Source organism: Miscanthus floridulus, chromosome 12 (genome assembly GCF_019320115.1).
Source record: "Miscanthus floridulus cultivar M001 chromosome 12, ASM1932011v1, whole genome shotgun sequence".
NCBI lineage: Eukaryota > Viridiplantae > Streptophyta > Magnoliopsida > Poales > Poaceae > Miscanthus > Miscanthus floridulus.
This window is the reverse complement of record NC_089591.1, coordinates 11,342,893-11,365,386: the sequence shown is the minus strand read 5'-3', so window position 1 is coordinate 11,365,386 and position 22,494 is coordinate 11,342,893. Positions and strand designations below refer to the sequence as shown.

The window sequence follows — 22,494 nt, the reverse complement described above, 5'->3', positions numbered from 1 at the left end:
CCCACCCCCCCCGCGCGCACCTGCATCTCGTGCACCCCACTGCATGTGGGGAGTCCCCACTTGCGCCCCCTCCACTTCTCACGTGCATGCATGCGACCAGCAGCTGCAACAGGTGACTACAGTAGGTGGTTACGTCAGCATCCAAAAAGAGGGTAGGGGCGGCGGATGCCAAGCCGGCGCTGGGAGGAGGAGGAGACATCGAGAAGAAGGTGAGGTAGCAGAAAGCGAAGACAGAGATGCAACACCCGATCTACTTTTGAAACATCCGGATACAACACTTGCCACGTACGTCTGAAGGCAGATGAAACACATGAAACATGCATCTAAAACACTAGCAACAACACTGGATCTACTTTTGAAACATCCAGATAAAACACTTGCAATATATGTACGAAACATCTGAAACACTCGAAACGTGTGTATGAAACACTTGCAAAAAAACACCTAAAAACACTTCATATGTATGAAAACATATGCAACATCTAGATGAAACAATTGCAAATATAATTCTGAAAAATGAGATGAAACATTTGGAATATACACTTGAAACATACGTGTATAGGCACTACAACATGTGCAACATTCCTTGCAACATCCGGATAAAACGCTTGCAACATCCAGATGAAACATCTGAAACACTTGAAATATACTCTTGTAACATGGGCTTTACTTGGATGAATGGAGGCACGCCAGCGCGGAGGTCGACGGCAGCGCATGGACCTCGCTTTGTGGTAGCGGCATGGGCTACTCGCTGGCAGGCGCGGCGTCACATGAATCTCGGCCCCCTCGCCTGCTTGCTGGAGCATCCATCATGGAGACTCGCCTGCTCGGTGGAGCGGCCGCGGCGAGTGGGCCGACCGCGCCGAGGAGGCAGCGCGGTGGAGGTGGGCGAGGCAGATTGGGCACGGTGGGGAATGCAGCGCGGAGGAGGCAGCGTGGAGGAGGCCGTTGGGGATGGGGCGCGGCGCTGCAGGGGACCAGCGGGGGCGAGGCAGAGTGGGGTGGGTGGATGGGCATGGCGACGCAGGGAGGAAACGACGCAGCGAGCATCAGGGCGTGCAGACGCGACGACCGGATAGGGTCGCTGGGCGAGCAACGCGTGTGAGAGTGAGTGGAGAGAGGCGCCCGTCCGTCCACGTCTTAATTATATCATTATAGTTTTTTTTACAATCGCACGACACGTTTGCTACGTTTGCTAGTTATGGAAAATACATGGAGTTGCTTTTATTTCCTTTATTTATAAACAAACGGCGCTGATTTTGCACATGTATATTAATTAAGATAAGAAGGAAACCTAAACGTCATTGCCTGATTATCTGCTTGACTCAAGGACACGGCCGTTCCTACGCTGCAGCGTCCACCATCGCCATGCCATTGCCCAGCGACCCTGGTCCTGGTGCGCGCGCCATGGCGAAGCAGTTCAAGGTCCTGCTTCCTCGTTCCTTCCACAAGCTGGTAAGCACAGCCTCCCTCGATCGCCGGTCGATCTCAATCGCCGATCGACGCTTCACTGTGCTGACGATCTACTAAACTCACGAACTGATTCCGCAGCGCATTTCCGACGAGCTCGCTGGGTGCTTCAACGCCGGCGACGGCGGAGGCGAAGGGGCGCCAGAGCCGACGGCCCTCGTGGTCTCTCCGTTCGGCAAGGTGTGGCGTGTGGAGGTGGGCCGGGACGGCGACGGTGCGTTCCTGGGGCGCGGGTGGGCGGAGTTCTTGGCCGCGCACGGCGTCGATCTCGGTTGGTTCGTCGTGCTCCGGCACGAGGGCGGCGGCGCGCTCACCGTCAAGGTTTTCGACACCAGCATGTGCATTAAGGAGTTCGGCACTCCGGCTGCAGGTGAACAATATTTACAGGCAAATCTTGGGTGATGCTAATTAATTTAGTGATCCTAATCTCCTAATTATTTGGCGTGGGATGTTAAGAAACTTAATCGAGGACTTCAAGATTGCAATGCTGAAAACATATAGCCCATTCAACTAGTCAGAAACTCAGAATTGATGTTTCCATGCAATCTAAGAAAGAACTGATCTCCCTTCAAAAAAAAAAGAAGAAAGAACTGATCTTGTGTTAAACTAGAATTGGGAACGGGTGCTTTGGAAAGACGATTATTTCCTGTTCATGCGGAAATTTGAACTATTTTTAAAAAAATTCTTGCAAATGGTGGAATTCATGGGTTCTAAATGGTCCCCTGGATCGCAGTTGAACCTATTGCACATACAATGTATGGTCATTGGTAGCATCATTTTTAGTAATTAGTTAAGTATACTACACCTTCTGATTCTAAATGTAGAGTGTTTACGGCAGTGGTCTTCAATATAATGCTTTGACTTGTAATTTTTATTGAAAATATACCATTTCAAATAGCGAAAAATATATAGTATAAAGGTTATTTTCCATGATGGGAAACATCAACTATGTATTCTAAATTTATGTAGCTTCTTGTATATTGATGGTCAAGTTAAAAAGGTTTGGCTACGGTTAGAATTCTAAAATGATCTGCATTTGGACTTGGAGGTAGTATCATTTTTCAGTTTACATTGATACTTAAATCACATTTTCTTCAGTTATGACATCCAGAAGCAGCAAAGGTGTTATCTGCAAGCCACAGTTCATCAGGATTTTTCATCCGTATTTATCGGAAAAGATGGTATGCAAACTCTGGATACTATATTCTGATCGATAAGATCATAAGAATATACATCTTGTTGAACATTTAAACTTGAGATGTATCATGAACATTGTGCCTTTTCACATTCATACATATGCTGTTGCAGATACTGCCTGCTAGGTTTGTGAAACATTACATCACAGAAGAGTGCCTAAACAGCCAGACGGCCGTCATTCTCAGCCCCCTTGGCAAATTTTGGCATATTGAGCTTAAGAACGATCAATCAGGCATCTTCTTCACAGGTGGCTGGTCACAGTTTCTGGAGTTCCATGGAATATGTAATGGCGACGTTTTGCTCTTGAGATATGAAGGGAACATGGTTTTCAAATTCAAAGCATTCGGAATCAGTGGATTGCAGAAAGATTTCAAGAACCAGAACGCTGGGATTCAACTAAGTGAGAAAATGAATTGATGTTTCGTGTATATCTACTAGCAGGTATGAGGATATGCGTATAACTTTTACCTTCTCATTGACAGATACTGAAAAACAGGAAACACCACCTCCCATCAGGAAACGTAAAAGCAATGATGAGAGGTCAAGCAGTGAAGAAAACAAGAGGCCAAAAAGTTCAGTGACCTACCCATCACTGAAAGAACCCTATCAGATTGGGACATCATCTTGGATAAGGAAAAAGATCAACACCTATGCGCTTGAGTCCCATCTTGTAAGCTCAGCTTTTGCTCTGTTTGAGTACCTTCTCTCTTTTTGTTATTTTATTATTTTGATGCTTTATTACATTGCGTCTTTATTGACACAATTTATATACCAGATGCCTCGATATTCTATATATTTTACTACCTATAGTCATGTAAACATGGGTTTCGGAGTTTTTATTTTTTTCGCGAACAGGCCTCGTCAGCCAGTTTTTCATTAAGAGGAGATTAGAGTTTGTTACACAGCGCATACCGTTCGAACTTCCCTGAGGACAGCGATTGTTGCCCCGCAGTGAAGCCGAAGGTATGCGCTACAACATTTTACTTATATACAATTATACGCAGAAGCTTTTGCGACAAAAGACATCAATAGAGCTGAAGCTAATTCAGCCCAGCAGCGAGCGTGCCAACTGACAAGCTCACAACTTTCGAATGCCGAGGTGTCAAGCTCACAACTTTCGACTGGCATGCCCCACTTCTTCAAGTAGTACATTGGATTTTCTGGCTTCACAACCCTCTTCTTGTTTTTAGCCGCCAGCCGACTACTATGAGGGACCAAGGATGTATCATTCTGTCTATTGGAGTTGGAGAAGATAATCCAGCCGGCTTGGGGGAAGAAGCCAGGCTGGAGCATCAGCCTCCCACCTTGGTCAGGCTCCAGAGACGTCCCGCAGCCTAGGATGCCGAGCGAGTCGGCGCTGAATGTTGGCAGCACCAACGGGCACCTTGCCATTGCGACGACGGGGGATGAGCGTGCCAGGTGGTGGAGGCCATGGCACCTGAGGCGCCGCTGCGACAACTTGCAAGTGGCGGCCTTGAAGCCCAGGTGGAATCCGACGCGACGGAGGTGGAGTGCTTGCTGGAGCATGCATGACCCAAACATGCGCAGGAGGGGAGCACGGCAGCACTCATCCTCATCTGGCAGGGTAGCGCAACGGTGATGAGAGATGCGCGGACCCAAACGTAGCGGATAGGGATAAGGGCCAGCTCGTCATGTCAGCATCTCCTGACCACGGTACTAGAGGCCCCGGACGAGCTGAGCGGATGCACGACCCTGACGCTGGTGTCGTGACGGGCGGCGATGTAGCGGCGACTTCTCGCACCGCCAAGCACGATGGCTGAGTGGATCATGGGGCACAACATCGACCGCGTAGGAGAGGATTTTCTTTTTGACTGCAAGGTTGACAAATAGAAACTAACATGCGCATGAATGTTATGACCAAAATAAATGGAATTTTAGCAAGAAAAGCAGCTTTGGCGTGATATAATATGTCGATGTAATAAACAACAGTGTTCTTATGGATTGGATGGTGCAAAAGGACAGAACCCATTATCCTTTATCTAAAACAATAAAGAAAAAAAACTTTGACAAAATATTATACCTTCTGTTAGAATAATGTATACGTGCTGTGCGTGTGTATATGGTAGGCCCGAGCCTGGTGTAGCCGGCCGGCCCCTGTATTTGGTTAGAGAGATATGAGATCTTGGTTGGTTCTGTTTCTATAATCCAATATTTCCATGTAATCCCTATTGCTTTTATGGTATCACGAGCCTATTTTTTTCCTTTTCTCCGCTTTCGTCGCCGCTGCCTCTCTCGTGTGTGCCCTCCACTGCCATGGCCGGCGACCCACCAGCCGCAGCAGCCCCTGCCTCCGCCGCTGCTGCTAGCGCGACCGGCGCTGTCGTTGTTGATCCCTCCGATGCCACCGCCGCCGTGGCCCGCCAGCTGGCTGAGACCACTCACCTCGCCAAGGAAGAGCGCGATCGCGCGGCCCAGGCAGCCTGCGATGCCGCCACCGCTCGCGTGGAAGAAGCATAGCGCGAGGCCGCCCTCACCCAGCAGGAGCGCGACACTGCTGACGCGTGCCCCGTGCTGTCCTCAAGCGCGCCGTGTCTGCTCTGCCTCCGGAAGACGACGCTGCTTCCAGCGAAGATGAGGGCTACGCCTCTGCAGATGGCGGCGCCCCCCACCTTCGCGCTGCTCTGCTCCAACACGAGGCTGCCGCGCTCCTCAATCTGCACGCCTAGGCGATGGCTTTGCAGAACATCCGCAACCTCGTGCCGCTCCTCGATGTCGCCTCGACCTTCTACGCTCGCTGGCGCGAGGTGTTTCTACTCGCTGTCGGCTGCTACTCTCTGGAGAGCCATGTCCTCTCCGGCGTACAGCTGGCGTCCACCTCCTACTTCGACTACAGCCAGGGCAGCCATGGCAGCGCCGCCTCCCGTTCGCCTCACCAACACCCTGCACGGACTACCAGCACCGCTCCTGTCGCCACCGGTGCTGCTTCTCCGGCCGCTGCACCGATCACAGCTGATTCGATTTCTCCTGTGTGCCTCCCTGCTGAGGCGGCTCCTGTTGTCCCCGTGGCCAATTAGCACGCCATGTGGACACGCGGGAAGGCCGGCTTTCGACAACCAGTGGATCGACTAGTCCTTCAGGCGGCACCACTGTCGCCCATTCTGCGGACTTACCACTCCGCTCTCACCGATCCCAATTGGCGTGCAGCTATGCAGGAGGAGTTCTCTGCACTTCTTGCCAACCACACTTGGGATCTCGTTCCGCGGCCGCCTCGATCCAATGTGGTGACTGGTAAGTGGGTGTTCAAACACAAGTTCAAGGCAGATGGCTCCCTCGAGCTCTACAAAGCCCGTTGGGTTCTTTGGGGCTTCACTCAGCGCCCAGGCATTGACTATGATGAGACCTTCAGCCCCGTTGTGAAACCCGCTACTGTCTGAACGATTCTCTCTCTCTCGCTGTCTCTCGCCACTGGCCAGTGCATCAGCTTGATGTGAAGAACGCTTTTCTTCACGAGAATCTCTTAGAGACGGTCTACTGCGCTTAGCCCTCAGGATTTGAAGACTCTTCTCATCCGGACTTCGTGTGTCGCCTGAATCGGTCTCTCTATGGGCTGAAACAGGCGCCTCGTGCATGGTACAGTCGCTTCGCCACCTTTCTTCTTCGCCTGGGTTTTGTGGTGGCCAAGTCAGATACCTCGCTGTTCGTATTTCATCGTGGCAGCGACACTGCCTATCTCTTGCTGTATGTGGACAATATTGTGCTGACTGCCTCCTCTACGGATCTGCTTTGTTGCATCATTGCAGCCCTTGAGCAAGAATTTTCTATGAAGGACTTGGACGAGCTTCATCATTTTCTGGGTATGCATGTTCAACGGACTACCTCTGGATTGTTCATGTCACAGCACCAGTACATGTTGGATATCCTGGATCGTGCTAGCATGGCTGACTGCAAGCCGTGCTCCACTCCGGTTGATCTCAACCCAAAGTTATCTGCTGATGGTGCACCTATTTCAGATCCTATGGATTTTCAAAGTCTCGCTGGAGCCTTGCAGTATCTCACCTTCACACTGATCTCACCTTCACACTGCCCGATATTGCATATGCTGTTCAGTAGGTGTGTCTCCATATGCATGACCCGCGCGAGCCTCATCTAGCAGCATTGAAGCGCATCCTACGCTACATCCGTGGCACCTTGGACTTGGGTCTTCATCTGCGTGCTTCTTGTCAGTCTGAGCTTGTGGTCTACTAAGATGCCGATTGGGCTGGTTATCCCGACACTCGTAAGTCTACATCGGGCTATGTTGTGTTCCTTGGCGACAACTTGGTCTCTTGGTCCTCCAAGCGCCAGAACACTGTCTCCCACTCCAGAGATGAAGATGAGTATCGTGCTGTTGCCAATGCCGTCGCTAAGGCTTCCTGGTTGCACCAGCTGCTGGCTGAGTTGCACACACCTCTGCGCCAGGCGATCCTAGTCTATTGCGACAACATTAGCACCGTATACATGTCTTCCAACAGGGGCGGATCCAAGGGTATTCCCCAGTATTCCCGGGAATACCCAGCTATTTTGGTACACTTTTATATGTGTATATACTCATATGTATAATGTATATTGGTGTTAATTCGCTGTTTTTGAGTAGAAACTCAGCCCACAGCTACCTATTCATCGCCTCCTTTCCTTTCCAGCTGTATGCATTGGATTTAAAACCCAGGCTTCGGAAGCGGGAATACCCAACTTCAAGATCCTGGCTCCGCCACTGTCTTCCAACCCCGTTCAGCATCAGCGTTGAAAGGATCAAGATGCCCAAGAGGGGGGTGAATTGGGCTAATTCGAAATTCTCTTGCAATAAACAAATCATACGGATAGCCCAATTAACCCCTTGTGCCTAGAAAAGTGTTTCTATCAAACTAATGCACAACGAACTCACCACCTATGTTCCAACCTTACTCAAGCAAGCAATTCTATGGATGTAAAACAAGTATTGAATTGCTCAAAGTAAATACTCAAAGTAAGTGCTCAAAGTAAATAGGGAGAGAAAGGAACGCGGCGATGTTTTGCCGAGGTATCGAAGAGTCGCCACTCTCCACTAGTCCTCGTTGGAGCACCCGCGCAAGGGTGTAGCTCCCCCTTGATCCGCGCAAGGATCAAGTGCTCTTTACGGGTTGATTCTTCGACACTCCGTCGCGGCGAATCACCCAAAGCCGCTCACAACTTGAGTTGGGTCACCCACAAGCTCCGCCGGGTGAACACCAAACTCCCAATCACCACCAAGCCGTCTAGGTGATGGCGATCACCAAGAGTAACAAGCACGAACTCTCACTTGACCACGCGAAGCCTAATGAGAAGATGGATGCACACTTTGCTACTCTTGATTTGCTAGTGAGGCTACTCTCTTGGATTCTCAAATCACAAACACCTCACTAGGACCTTGCTCTTCTTGGCACTCACAAACGTGTTTCTCAGCTGTTGGAATGAGCAAAAGTTACTCCACTCACGAGTGGAGCTTCTATTTATAAGGCAGCCTGAAAAACTAACCGTTATGAGCTTCTGCGGGGTGACCGGACGCTCCGGTCGTGATGACCGGACGCTCCGGTCAGTTCAACCCGCGAACCAGTTTTCAAGTGATGACCGGACGCTGCCAGGGTCCGGTCAGTACCGACCGGACGCGTCCGGTCGCTCTTGGATGCTTACTGTAAACGACCGGACACTGGATACACAGGGTCCGGTCACACTGACCGGACGCGTCCGGTCACTCTTTTCCAAGTCTGGACCCTTACTGGAGTCGACCGGACGCTAGCCCTCAGCGTCCGATCACACAACCTTCCAGCGTCCGGTCACAACAGACTTAACCACCTCAGTCAAACGAACTGACCGGACCCTGCGGCCAGCGTCCGGTCGCACCGGAGCCAGCGTCCGGTCAGTGTTTGACCCTCCATTCACTTCCAACTTTCGAACATATGTGAATGAAGTTTGCTCCAAAGGATCTTAGGCATTCATAGGAGCTGCCTCGAGCTAGTTTTAACAAGTGTGCACCACACCTAACTCACTAGACTCAACTAGGTCAAGCTACCCGTTCATACCCCCCTTCATAGTACGGCCAAAGGAAAAACAAAGTCCTAAACTACTCTAAGTGTCTCTCCAACTCCAATTGACACTTAGAACTAGTTATCCTTAACCTTGTCGTGCGTCCTTTGAAAACCGAAACGATATCCATCGTAGGGGCATGACAACCTCGATTGCCCAATCGATCTCTATTACAATGACCTAACTTAATTGCCTCTGCAAAACACACGTTAGTCATAGTAATCTTGTATTGACATTAATCACCGAAATCCAACTAGGGGCCTAGATGCTTTCAATCTCCCCCTTTTTGGTGATTGATGACAATACCACCTCGAGTATGTTATGGAGTGAGGTTTTTGACGGGCTTGGTTCATATAAGCTTTTGTCAATAAGAACAAAAGAGTTAGTCAAGCTTATATGACCCAAGCCAACACAATGTACTCAAAGGATATGAATTAAGCATGAGTACTAATTACAAAGCTCATTTGCTTCGAAGTATAACCGCGGAAGCAAAGGGCAAATGAGCATTACTCAAGTGATATGACATATAGATAAAGCAAAGTAGAAATCACACATGTCAAATATCACGTAGATAGCACTATCACATATATATAATAGTATGCATGAAAGTAAACACACGAATGCATAAGTAATAGTGTATCACACAAATGAAACTCCAAATGTATATAATAAGCTAATACTAGATAACTAGCCCCCCTAAAACTCGCTCCCCCTGAGTCTACATACTCAAACCCTCTCCCCCTTTGGCGTCAAACACCAAAACCTAAGGGTCGGACGGCGGGGCTGCAGCGGACGAGTCGGGCGCTGAAGTACATGGAGCAAGATGGAACTGGGCGGCATCATCATCTGATCCTGAGCTCTGAACTGACTGACCCTCTGAAGCAGGAAGTGTCGCTGAAGCGGTCTGGGTCTGAGCTGGGGCTGGTGCTGCCTGTGACGCTGCAAGTAAGTCTGTCGTAGGATCTGACGAGGCGACAGACGAGGGGAGCCTCTGAGTGGTCATGATAGCTGGAGCTGCTGTAGACGGTCCGGCAGTATGCATGTGAGGCGGAGTAGGCATGCCGGTCAACTCGCTGAATGATGCTCCAAGACTCCTGGAGACTGACGACTCAGGCACGAACAGCGAGGAAGACTGCTCTGGTGTAAAGCCCGTCTGAAAAGGCGTGAACTGCGGGGCAACACCCGGTGAGGCTAACCACTGGGACACCTGTACTGGAGGTGACGTGTACTGAACTGGAGGCTGTCCCTGACTCTGAAGCCCGATGGGCTGTACTGCTGGAGTCGTCGAAGTGGTAGGAGGCTGTGCAAGCTGGGGCGAAGGCTGTGGCATTGGGACCCCAATAGCTGTCACTACATGCTGCATGAATCCCATGAGCTGCTGCTGCATTAGTAGCTGCTGGTGCTGAAGGAGCTGCTGCTGCCGCTGGAACTCGTCCTGACGAGCCTGAAACTGTGCGAAGTTGGCAGCTGTCTCCTGTGCCTGTCGTGTCTGATCCTGCTGCATCCGCTCAAGAATAGCAATGAGAGCGGGGTCTGTCTGTGGAGCAGGTGGAGCAGAACTGGAGCTACCGGCCTCTGCATCGTGTCTGCGTGGAGGCATCTGAGGTATAGGCTGATAGTCGTCGTCGGAGCTATCACTGTACTCGCTCACCTCTTGCTGTGCCTCTAGCTCCTCCTCCTCAGTAGCTGCAATCCCTCTGATGATCTCATCCTGCTGAGCTGCAGACTCTGGCACGTCGGGGCGACGGCTAGGCTGACTGGGTGCCTGAGGAGTGGCGTGTCTGATCCGCTGTGACAGGTTGTAAGCTGGGAACTCTGTGGTGGCACCTGTATACTCATCTATCATGCCAGGGGGCTTATCCATCACAACTCTGCGAATGAGGAAGGTGATCCAGTGAGCATAGGGAAGCTGCCTGCGACCCTTGAATCCCTCAGCTATAGTATCCTCCATCTCAGAAAGAAGGAGGTCCCAGATGTCAAACACTGTCATCTGCATGATGGCATTGAGAAGCCAGAGCTGTAAGCGAGTCAGGCCCTCCCTGTATCCCAACCTGGGAAGCAGTGTCCTCCTGATGATGGCCTCTAGTATCCTCGTTGTAGGAGTCAAGTCACTGGGGTTCCTGCTCGACCCCTCACCAAACGGCTCCTTGAAGCAATGCCGCACTAAATCTGTAGGGGGCACCTGCCCTCCATGAGGACGCCTGGGAGGCCCCTGCTGTCCATAGCAAACCTCATGCATCTTTACAGGCTGCTCCTGTAGTCTCAGTATCTCCCTGGCTCTGCCACTAGTCACTCTGTGGTCTTTGCCGTTGAAAGCAAAGTGAATGAATCTGTGATGAGGATCAACATAGAGCGAGGCATAAAACTGACGGACCCAAGAAGGTACATATATCCCTGTCCGTCCAATCAGATCTGACAGTCCTGGCAAATATGACAAGTATTGCCGAATGCCCTCTCCGGCTGCTGCCACAATGGACTCTATCTGACAGACCCTCTGTGATCTGAACACTGCCCCACTGTTAAGATATGCATTGTAGAAATCCTCATGCAGTGGCGTGTAGAACCCCTCAGCTGCTCTCTCATCCCTCCTCGGAGGAAACCAGATCTCAAACTCAACAAACCGCAGCTGCTGAACCTGCCTGGCTGTAGCGGCCCTCAAGTCGAGGTGTACCACTGGAGGCGGACCCTCTGGTCTGGGCGGGGGACGTGAACCCCTGCGCCGTGTAACTGGCCTTGGTGGAACTGCAGCACTGGTATGACTCGAGCGGCGTAGCTGAGGTGCCGGCTCGGTCTCCTGACTCTCCTGAGTCTCCTGGGCTGGCTGAGGCTCTACTGGTGGGGGCTGCTCCTGTGCTGACGGACCCTCCTCAATGGCAACCCGTCGTCCTGCCAACGTGGCAGTCCCAGCTGGACTACCATGACGACGCTCAGCCTCCTCAATCGCAGCTCTGACTACGGGTGAAACTGGCTGATCTGCAATGACAACTTCGCTGCGGGTACCACCTCTCTCGGCACGCTCTGCGGCCTCTGCAACAGCTGCTGCTCTCGCTGTCTCGGCGTCGGGGTACTTGCGCTTCTTGGATGTCAGCTGCTTGGTTGACTTGCCTTTGGATCCGGCTGGCTGACGAGGCGGGGGCCTCCGATCATCATCACCTGGACCACCACCAACATTCTTGGTGCGAGCCATCTGAACTGACAAGATGGTGAACTGTCGCTGATGAAGATCAACTGTCAAACTGTTGCTTTCGAGGCTTGGCCTCGATCCTTACTCGTGAGCTTGGCTCCGAGTTTACTGCCAACTGCCAGACGAAACACAACGGAACCGACTCGCTGCATGATAGAATAGATGGATATACAAATAAATACCATATATCTAATAGATGCGAAATCCTAATAGAGAAAGCAATGTAGATGCGAAATTGAATCGTATGGCTTTCTACCTGACGAACCGCGAACCGAGAAGAGGTAAGTTGTCACGCGGGGGATCTCGGAACCGGCTAGGGTTAGGTCAAACGCCCTGAATGCAATGGGGAATCAATGTATTTAGAATTGATCGAGATCACAATTGGAGATCAAGATAGAAACGCAGAAATCGCCTTACCAACCAATGGGAGGATAGGGCAAGATGAGCAGTCTGGCAACGGTGGGGCGGCGAACTTCTGCGCGAGGTGGCCGGCGCGGCTGGCAGGGGCACGGAGGCGCGGGCGCGACTGAACAGGTGCACGGAGGCGCGAGCACGAGGAGAGACGCGAGGAGGCGGTGACGCGGCTGCTCGGGCTAGGGCTGGAAAGCGAGGCTGCGGCGGGTTCGGTGAGGCAGCGGCGGCGCGGCTTGGTGTCGCGTGGGCTAGGGCACGGCGGCGGCTCGGGCTGAGGTCAAAGAAGAAAAGGAGATCCGGATATATAACCCCCAACACGCGACAGCGAAGGAAACGGGAAAAGAGTCCTTAAGACGCGCGAGATCCACTGACCGGACGCTCCGGTGGTAGCGACCGGACGCTACCACCCAGCGTCCGGTCGATTCCAGAGAGGTCCAAATCCTCTGGAATCGTGACCGGACGCGTCTGGTGGTCCATGACCGGACGCAGGCAGGGTCCGGTCAGTACAGCTTGCCCTTTCTTCATCGACCGGACGCTGGACCCTTTCTGACCGGACGCACACACGCAGCGTCCGGTCACTCCTTCAACAGCAGTTCACCTCCTGTGAACTGATCGGACGCTGGACAGCAGCGTCCGGTGCAGCGTCCGGTGCACCTTTTCCAGCAATCCTTCAACATGCCTTCGCGCTACCTGTTCCCAATCAAGTCCCAACTTGAATAAGATCCAAATAAACACCAATTGGGACTGATGTGAGTGACCTCTCTCAAACCCTCATATTTTTCAAAATATTTTGCCTTAGGCTATAATTCTTTTTAAGAAAATAGGCAACAAGAGGGCAAATGGAACAAAATGACAAAACAACATTTATGCATATGTAATATTTGTAAGTAAATCTAGTTGCTTGTCAAGTTTGATCCAAGGTTAAGCTTCTTCACACGCTTTTCGGCGGTTATCTTAACCATGTTAGACAAGCCCTATATGCATTGCCACAAATTAAACATGTTGTATTTTACAATGAATGCAAGGGACAACACAAGCTCAATTTTTTGTGAAGTTACTAAAATCAAGTACATTGAGCTCGTTCCGCAATCTACAAAATGTAGCTTCATCTAGCGGTTTAGTGAAGATATCCGCTAATTGATCTTCGGATCTTACACCTTCTAGTGATATATCATTTTTAGCTACATGATCTCTTAGAAAGTGATGGCGGATATCTATATGCTTGGTGCGAGAGTGTTGAACCGGATTATTTGCAAGTTTTACCGCACTTTCATTGTCGCACAAAAGAGGTACTTTCTTTAGAACTACTCCATAGTCTAGTAAAGTTTGTTTCATGTATAATATTTGTGCACAACAAGCACCCGCGGCAATGTATTCCGCTTCGGCGGTGGACAAAGCCACACTATTTTGTTTCTTGGAGGACCAAGACACAAGTGATCTACCAAGCAAATGGCACCCTCCGGATGTGCTCTTTCTATCAACTTTGCATCCGGCGTAGTCCGAATCGGAATAGCCAATTAATTCAAATGAAGCTCCTTTGGGATACCAAAGGCCAATGCTTGGTGTGTGCTTAAGATACCTAAGGATTCTTTTTACGGCAATTAAATGTGTTTCCTTAGGACTAGCTTGAAATCTAGCACACATACACACACTAAACATGATGTCGGGCCTAGATGCGGTTAAATATAACAAGCTACCAATCATAGAACGGTAGAGAGTTTGATCAACCGAGTTACCTCCCTCATCTAGGTCGAGATGTCCATTGGTAGGCATTGGGGTCTTGATTGGCTTACATTCATCCATCTTGAATCTCTTGAGAAGATCTTTTGTGTATTTCTCTTGAGAGATGAATATGCCTTCTTTCATTTGCTTGACTTGAAAACCAAGAAAAAATGTAAGCTCGCCAATCATTGACATCTCGAACTCCTTAGACATCAATTCACCAAATTCTTTGCATGAGTCTTCATTTGATGATCCAAAGATGATATCATCAACATATACTTGACAAATGAAGATATGCCCATCAAGCTTCTTGGTGAATAGTGTGGTGTCGACCTTCCCAATGGTGAAGCCCTTCTCAATGAGGAAGTCCCGAAGGCGCTCATACCAAGCTCTTGGGGCTTGCTTAAGCCCATATAGTGCCTTGGACAACCTATAAACATGATTAGGATATCTAGGGTCTTCAAACCCGGGAGGTTGATCAACATAGACTAGTTCATTAATAAAGCCATTTAAGAATGCACTTTTCACATCCATTTGATATAGTTTCATTTCATGATGTGATGCATATGCAAGAAGGATACGGATGGCTTCTAATCTTGCAACCGGTGCAAAGGTTTCTCCAAAATCTAAACCTTCAACTTGAGAGAACCCCTTTGCCACTAGTCTTGCCTTGTTCCTCACAACAACACCTTGATCATCTTGCTTGTTGCGGAACACCCACTTTGTTCCAATGACTCTTGCATCTTTTGGTCGCTCTTCAAGATTCCAAACTTCATTGCGAGTGAAGTTGTTCAACTCTTCATGCATGGCATTGATCCAATCCGGATCTTTAAGAGCATCTTCTACCTTGGTAGGCTCATAGCAAGAGACAAAAGAGTGATGAGCAATAAATGAGGTAAGTTTTTGAGATCGAGTCATCACCCCCTTTGTTGGACTCCCTATGATGAGATCTTGTGGATGATCTTGTAGGAGAGGTGTATTTCTTCTATTGATCACTTGAGGAGGAGGTTGTGGAGCATCAACATCTTGTGCTTGTACCACCATTTGCTCATGGGAGATATGAGTATCTTCATTTTCTACTCTCCCAACTTTTTCACCATCTTGTGGTACATTTGATGAAGAGGGTTGATTAATGACTTGTGCATCATCTTCATCATCTTTTGGCTTGATGTCTCCCACCGGAATATTCTTCATAGCCTCCCTCAATGGTTCATCACCTACATCATCAAGATTCTCATGTGCTCCTTGGGAGCCGTTAGATTCATCAAATTCCACATCATATGTTTCTTCAACCAAGCCGGTGGCATGATTAAATACTCTATATGCTTTGGACTTCAATGAGTAACCAACAAGAAAACCTATATCACAACGCCTTTGAAACTTCCCTAGGTGTTGCCGCTTCTTGTAGATGTAGCACTTGCAACCAAACACCCTAAAGAAGGAGACGTCCGGCTTCTTCCCATTGAGCAACTCATATGGTGTCTTGACAAGGAACTTTTGAAGAAATAGGCGGTTGGATGCATAACATGCGGTGTTGATTGCTTCCGCCCATAGAGCTTCGGGAGTGTTGTACTCATCTAGCATTGTTCTTGCAAGAGTGATCAAAGTCCGGTTCTTCCTCTCAACTACACCATTTTGTTGAGGAGTATAGGTTGCGGAGACTTCATGTTTGATTCCAACTTCATCACAATAAGCTTCTATGTTTGTGTTGTCAAACTCTTTGCCATTGTCACTTCTTATCTTCTTGAGCTTCACTTCAAATTCATTTTGAGCTCTCTTGGCAAACTTCTTGAAACAAGATGCAACTTCGGATTTGTCATGAAGGAAGAACACCCATGTATATCTTGAATAGTCATCCACAATCACAAGACAATAGAGATTTCCTCCCAAACTCTTGTATGTTGTTGGTCCAAATAAATCCATGTGTAGGAGTTCTAGCACTCTTGTGGTTGACATGAAAGCTTTGGTTGGATGAGTGTTTGCAACTTGCTTGCCGGCTTGACATGCACTACAAAGCTTGTCCTTCTCAAACTTCACATCCTTCAACCCTCTCACCAAATCATTCTTCATAAGCTTCTTGAGTGAGCTCATCCCAACATGAGCAAGTCTTCTATGCCATAGCCACCCAAGTGTTGTTTTGGTGAATAGGCAAGTCTTCAAGTTTGCATCTTCGGAGGTGAAGTCAACTAGATATAAATTGTTGTATCTAAATCCATTGAATATCACTTGATTGTCATCTACCTTGGATACAACAACCTCCTTCTCGGTGAATAAGCATTGAAAGCCAAGATCACACAATTGCCCAACGGATAGCAAGTTGAAGCTCAATGAAGCAACATAGAGCACATTGGAGATGGAATGATCATTTGATATTGCCACTTTGCCCAATCCTTTGACCTTGCCCTTAGAATTATCTCCAAATGTTATTTTCTCTTGTCCATCTACCTCTTCATCTAGTGAGGTGAACATACGTGGATCACCGGTCATATGTTGAGTGCAACCACTATCAATAACCCAATGACTTCCACCGGTCTTGTAGTTCACCTACACACAAGAGATTCAAGCTTTAGGGATCCAAGCTTGTTGAGGGCCCTTCACCTTCTCAACAAGTGACTTAGCCACCCAAATTTTCTTAGGCCTACTCTTGTTGGGGGGACCTAAGAACATGACTTTCATCTTTCCACTCGAATCTTTTCTAAGCATGTAGTGAGCATTGAAAGCAAAGGGTCTAGCATGCTTGGGCAAGGGTTGTGGTGGTGGAGTTTGACACTCATGAGCAAAGTGGCCTTCTTGTCCACACTCAAAACATCTCTTTGGCTTTGGCTTTGGCTTTGATTGTTGGTGTTGAGCTTGAGCCTTCTTCTTCTCTACACTTGCCATGTATCCAATGCCACTTCTATCCATCTTCATGACGGTATTCATGAGTAGCTCACTTTGGAGATGCTTGCCTCTAGCAAACTTGCTCAATCCCACCTTGAGATGCTCTTTCTCCATCTTGAGCTTCTTGTTCTCTTCTTTGAGAATATCATTGTTCTTTTCCTCCTTGAGTTTCTTGATTTCTTCTTTTAGCTTCTCATTCTCAAGGATCACCTCTTTGTCATGATCAAGAGTTTCTAGCACAATGGTGTTGTGACTTTTTATTTCTTCAAGATCTTTCATGAGCTTCTCATTGTCACTCTTGAGCTTGACAAACTCATCATAGTCATTGCACTCAACCACTTGCTTGCCCTTGCTACTAGATCCATGCTCAATGCTTTCATCAATTAAATCATCACATGAGGTAGCTATATCAATCTTAACAACATGGTTAGTAGCATCATGTGGCTCATTTGGTAAGAATTCTTGTGCAATAATAAGGGTATCATAATTGATCTTTAGAGTTGTATATTCATCTTTTAGCTTATGGTGACTAGTGACAAGCTCATTGTGCACCCACTCAAGTTTATCATTTTTATCTTTAAGCTCTTTCTTAGAAGATTTGAGCTCCTTGAGTTTGGATGATATAGAATCATTTGTTTCTTTGAGCTCATCATTAGCCTTTTCTAATGTATCACACTTAGTTAAGAGTGAATCATTTTTAGCATCAAGTTTTTCATTTGTGGCTCTACTCTTTCTAATGATCTTAGTATATTTTCTTAGTATTTTGACAAGATCATCATATGTAGGTGAGTCATCATCATCGCTATCACTATCATCACTAGCATGTTCATCATCACTACTATCATCACTCTTAGTTACCTTGCGTTCACCTTTGGCCATAAGGCATAGGTGTGTAGAGGATGATGGCGATGGTGGCGGTGAAGATGCAAGATCAATAGCAATGGCGGCCACCTTTTCATCGTCACTCTCATCATCGGATGATCCACTTGATGAATCAATGTCCGTGAGCCAATCACCGACAATGTAGGCCTTGCCACTCTTCTTCTTCTTGTAGAAGTCCCTCTTTTTGCCATCTCTCTTCTTGTATGGCTTGTTCTTCTTCTTTTCATCTTCATCACTTGAATCATCTTTCTTGCCCTTGTTCTTGAACTTGTCTTTCTTGGGCTTTGTGCATTGATGAGCTAGATGGCCAAGTTCGCCACAATTGTAGCAATCCATCTCGGAGATTGGCTTTCTTCTTGAGCTTGTGAAGAACTTCTTCTTCTTGCCATCAAACTTGATGCCACTCTTATTTAGCCTTTTTAGCATCTTGGTGGTCTTCTTCACCATGAGGGCAAGACTTTCTTCATCATCTTCATCACTTGAGCTCTCATACTCAAGTTTTGCTTTGCCCTTGTCTTGGCTAGCTTTGAATGCTAAGTCCTTCTCTTTCTTCTTTGTAGAGGATGAGCCATCTTGTGGTGTGATGTGCATGTACATCTCATGAGCATTGATCTTTCCCAAGATTTGTGTCGGTGTAGCGGTGGAAAGATCACCTTGATGTAGCACGGTCACAATGTGCCCATATTTATCAATGGGGAGGACACTCAAGATTTTTCTCACAACATCGGATGGTGACATTTGAGTAAGTCCAAGCCCATTGACTTCCTCTACAAGAACATTTAATCGAGAATACATCTCATTAGCACTTTCTTTGGGAAACATCTCAAAAGAATTTAGCTTTTTAATCACAAGATGATAGCGTTCCTCACGCTCACTCTTGGTTCCCTCATGGAGCGCACAAACGTCCGACCATAGAGCATGGGCGTCTTTGTGGTTCCTTACACGATTGAACACCTCTTTGCAAAGGCCTCTAAAAATGGTGTTGCGAGCCTTTGCATTCCATTTCTCATAATTTACTTCATCGCCTTGAAGTTGTGCGGCATTCCTAGGTGCGGGGAACCCTTGAGAGGCGGCTCTAAGAATTCCAACATCTAGAGCTTCTAAGTATGCCTCCTTGCGGATTTTCCAATATGGAAAATCATCTCCCTCAAAGATAGGAGGAGGTCCATCCCCGTGAGACATCTTGCTCTAAGCGATTGAGCTTAAAAACGTGAGCACGAGGCTCTGATACCAATTGAAAGGATCAAGATGCCCAAGAGGGGGGGTGAATTGGGCTAATTCGAAATTCTCTTGCAATAAACAAATCCTACGGATAGCCCAATTAACCCCTTGTGCCTAGAAAAGTGTTTCTATCAAACTAATGCACAACGAACTCACCACCTATGTTCCAACCTTACTCAAGCAAGCAATTCTATGGATGTAAAACAAGTATTGAATTGCTCAAAGTAAATACTCAAAGTAAGTGCTCAAAGTAAATAGGGAGAGAAAGGAACGCGGCGATGTTTTGCCGAGGTATCGAAGAGTCGCCACTCTCCACTAGTCCTCGTTGGAGCACCCGCGCAAGGGTGTAGCTCCCCCTTGATCCGCGCAAGGATCAAGTGCTCTTTACGGGTTGATTCTTCGACACTCCGTCGCGGCGAATCACCCAAAGCCGCTCACAACTTGAGTTGGGTCACCCACAAGCTCCGCCGGGTGAACACCAAACTCCCAATCACCACCAAGCCGTCTAGGTGATGGTGATCACCAAGAGTAACAAGCACGAACTCTCACTTGACCACGCGAAGCCTAATGAGAAGATGGATGCACACTTTGCTACTCTTGATTTGCTAGTGAGGCTACTCTCTTGGATTCTCAAATCACAAACATCTCACTAGGACCTTGCTCTTCTTGGCACTCACAAACGTGTTTCTCAGCTGTTGGAATGAGCAAAAGTTACTCCACTCACGAGTGGAGCTTCTATTTATAAGGCAGCCTGAAAAACTAACCGTTATGAGCTTCTGCGGGGTGACCGGACGCTCCGGTCGTGATGACCGGACGCTCCGGTCAGTTCAACCCGCGAACCAGTTTTCAAGTGATGACCGGACGCTGCCAGGGTCCGGTCAGTACCGACCGGACGCGTCCGGTCGCTCTTGGATGCTTACTGTAAACGACCGGACGCTGGATACACAGGGTCCGGTCACACTGACCGGACGCGTCTGGTCACTCTTTTCCAAGTCTGGACCCTTACTGGAGTCGACCGGACGCTAGCCCTCAGCGTCCGATCACACAACCTTCCAGCGTCCGGTCACAACAGACTTAACCACCTCAGTCAAACGAACTGACCGGACCCTGCGGCCAGCGTCCGGTCGCACCGGAGCCAGCGTCCGGTCAGTGTTTGACCCTCCATTCACTTCCAACTTTCGAACATATGTGAATGAAGTTTGCTCCAAAGGATCTTAGGCATTCATAGGAGCTGCCTCGAGCTAGTTTTAACAAGTGTGCACCACACCTAACTCACTAGACTCAACTAGGTCAAGCTACCCGTTCATACCCCCCTTCATAGTACGGCCAAAGGAAAAACAAAGTCCTAAACTACTCTAAGTGTCTCTCCAACTCCAATTGACACTTAGAACTAGTTATCCTTAACCTTGTCGTGCGTCCTTTGAAAACCGAAACGATATCCATCGTAGGGGCATGACAACCTCGATTGCCCAATCGATCTCTATTACAATGACCTAACTTAATTGCCTCTGCAAAACACACGTTAGTCATAGTAATCTTGTATTGACATTAATCACCGAAATCCAACTAGGGGCCTAGATGCTTTCAAGCGTACCAAGCACATTGAGATTGATGATCTTCACTTCGTTCGAGAACGAGTGGCCCTTGGAGCTGTCCGCATCCTTCACGTCCCGATGACGTCTCAGTTCGCCGACATTTTCACCAAAGGGCTGCCAACTTCTGTCTTCATGGAGTTTCGGTCCAGTCTCAACGTCCGACGTCCAACTCATTGACGCTGCGACTGCAGGGGCATGTTAGAATGTATATGTGTTGTGCGTGTGTATATGGTAGGCCCGAGCCTGGTATAGCCGGCCGGCCCCTGTATTTGGTTAGAGAGATATAAGGAGATCTCGGTTGGTTCTGTTTCTATAATCCAATATTTTCACGCAATCCCTATTGCTTTCACCTTCTACAGTATTTTTCATATGTATTGCACCAAGAAAAACCTTGTAAGCCAACCCACATGAAGAGGCACTCATAACTATTTAGCAATTATCAAATCAGTATTTGGCCACTAGTGTTCAAGTGTTAATGCTTGATAAAATAAGTTGTTACATCACGATGCTTGTAGGCGTTGTCCAAGAAGTTCTGCAATTCGATTGGGTTCCGGATTACTTGCACAATCACCCTTAAGACAGAAATAGACAGCACCAGATCATGGCAGGTGCGTGGTGCTGCATACAAGGGCTCTTGCCATATTATTGGAGAGGGCTGGAAGAGCTTCTGCCAGGATAACAGGCTCAAGACAGGCGACCTGTGCACCTTTAACATCATCAAAACCACACTGTGGCATGTCACTATCACACACTGTAAGCACAAATATAAATCAGTTTATTTTTAATATGTAGACATTGTTCACAATAGGTTGAATGTGAGTTAAATACTAAAGTGCATGTTCATTTTGTTTTATGATGCAGCAACATTACCAGATACTTTTAAGCAAAAGAAGTCACCTTGTTCATCCAGTAGGGACCACAAGACCAACAAGGGTAGTTCAAGTAGTGAAGGAACAAAGAGGCCAAAATCCTCCATGACATCTTTGAGCAAGGTTCCAACATACACAAAATCTGTCTACGACATTGGGCCACCATCTTGGATACGAAAGGAGATGAATTGCAACTCAATAACACAGCATCTTGTAAGGATGGTCATTCTCCCGTTGATTCTAGGAAGTTAGGAATAGGGTTAAAGTCATTCAAATTTGAGCATGGATATGAATTGATTGCTAAACCTCATTTTGATTTTTTTTTTAATTAGTGAGAACATACATGCGTGTGTTGTATGCTATCAAAAAGCGTAGTTCTCAAATCCACATTACAATAATCAGTTGTGTAACTAACGTGATTATTGTGATTATTGCAGTCTTTGGCACAGGCCTTCTGCAATCAGATTGGGTTGCAGGAATGCTGCACGATCACGCTCAAGACCTCAGTCAACAGCAAATCTTGGCAGGTTCGTTGTCAAAGCTGGCAAAAGGATAGTAGTTGTGTTTTTCGGTTGGGATGGAAAAAGTTCTGCAGGGAGAACAATGTGAAGGTAGGTGACGTCTGCACCTTCAATGTCATCAAAACCACGCTGTGGCATGTCGATATCACACGTCGCCAAGCTATGGTTTCTGGCTTGGGCTGTTGAGTACTTGGCTTCAATAACGCCTCTGTAGGGAATATGTTGCCTACTGATGTCCCAGCTAATTGCAGTTACATGTTTCAAAACACTAGCTTGACTGCATGAAATTAAACACTTTATTTTGTTTCCTATTGATGTCCTATCTACTTGTAGCCTTGTAGGTGGCATTGAGGCGCTCCTCCTCTTCATGGAGCTAAATGATTTGTTCCTTTAGGGTTCATTGCGTTTACTATCCCTGTATCTAGCTAGTCCATGAAGGTCTCCTGAGAGGGTCAGTGGCTAACTGAACTCTCCTCGATCGAGTAGAGCCTGAGCATCGG

At 47.9% G+C, this 22,494-nt stretch overlaps 1 protein-coding gene across 1 annotated transcript; it reads left to right on the top strand.

Moving 5' to 3' along the window:
• The first annotated feature begins 1,345 nt into the window (after positions 1–1,345).
• Positions 1,346–22,267, top strand: LOC136495324 (putative B3 domain-containing protein Os04g0347400). Its single transcript, XM_066491283.1, has 8 exons — positions 1,346–1,455; positions 1,552–1,840; positions 2,569–2,651; positions 2,779–3,067; positions 3,150–3,337; positions 21,120–21,357; positions 21,466–21,686; positions 21,911–22,267. Exons 1-8 carry the CDS (start codon positions 1,369–1,371, stop codon positions 22,178–22,180), a joined length of 1,665 nt encoding a protein of 554 aa, XP_066347380.1. The 5' UTR covers positions 1,346–1,368; the 3' UTR covers positions 22,181–22,267.
• Positions 22,268–22,494: the final 227 nt, after the last annotated feature.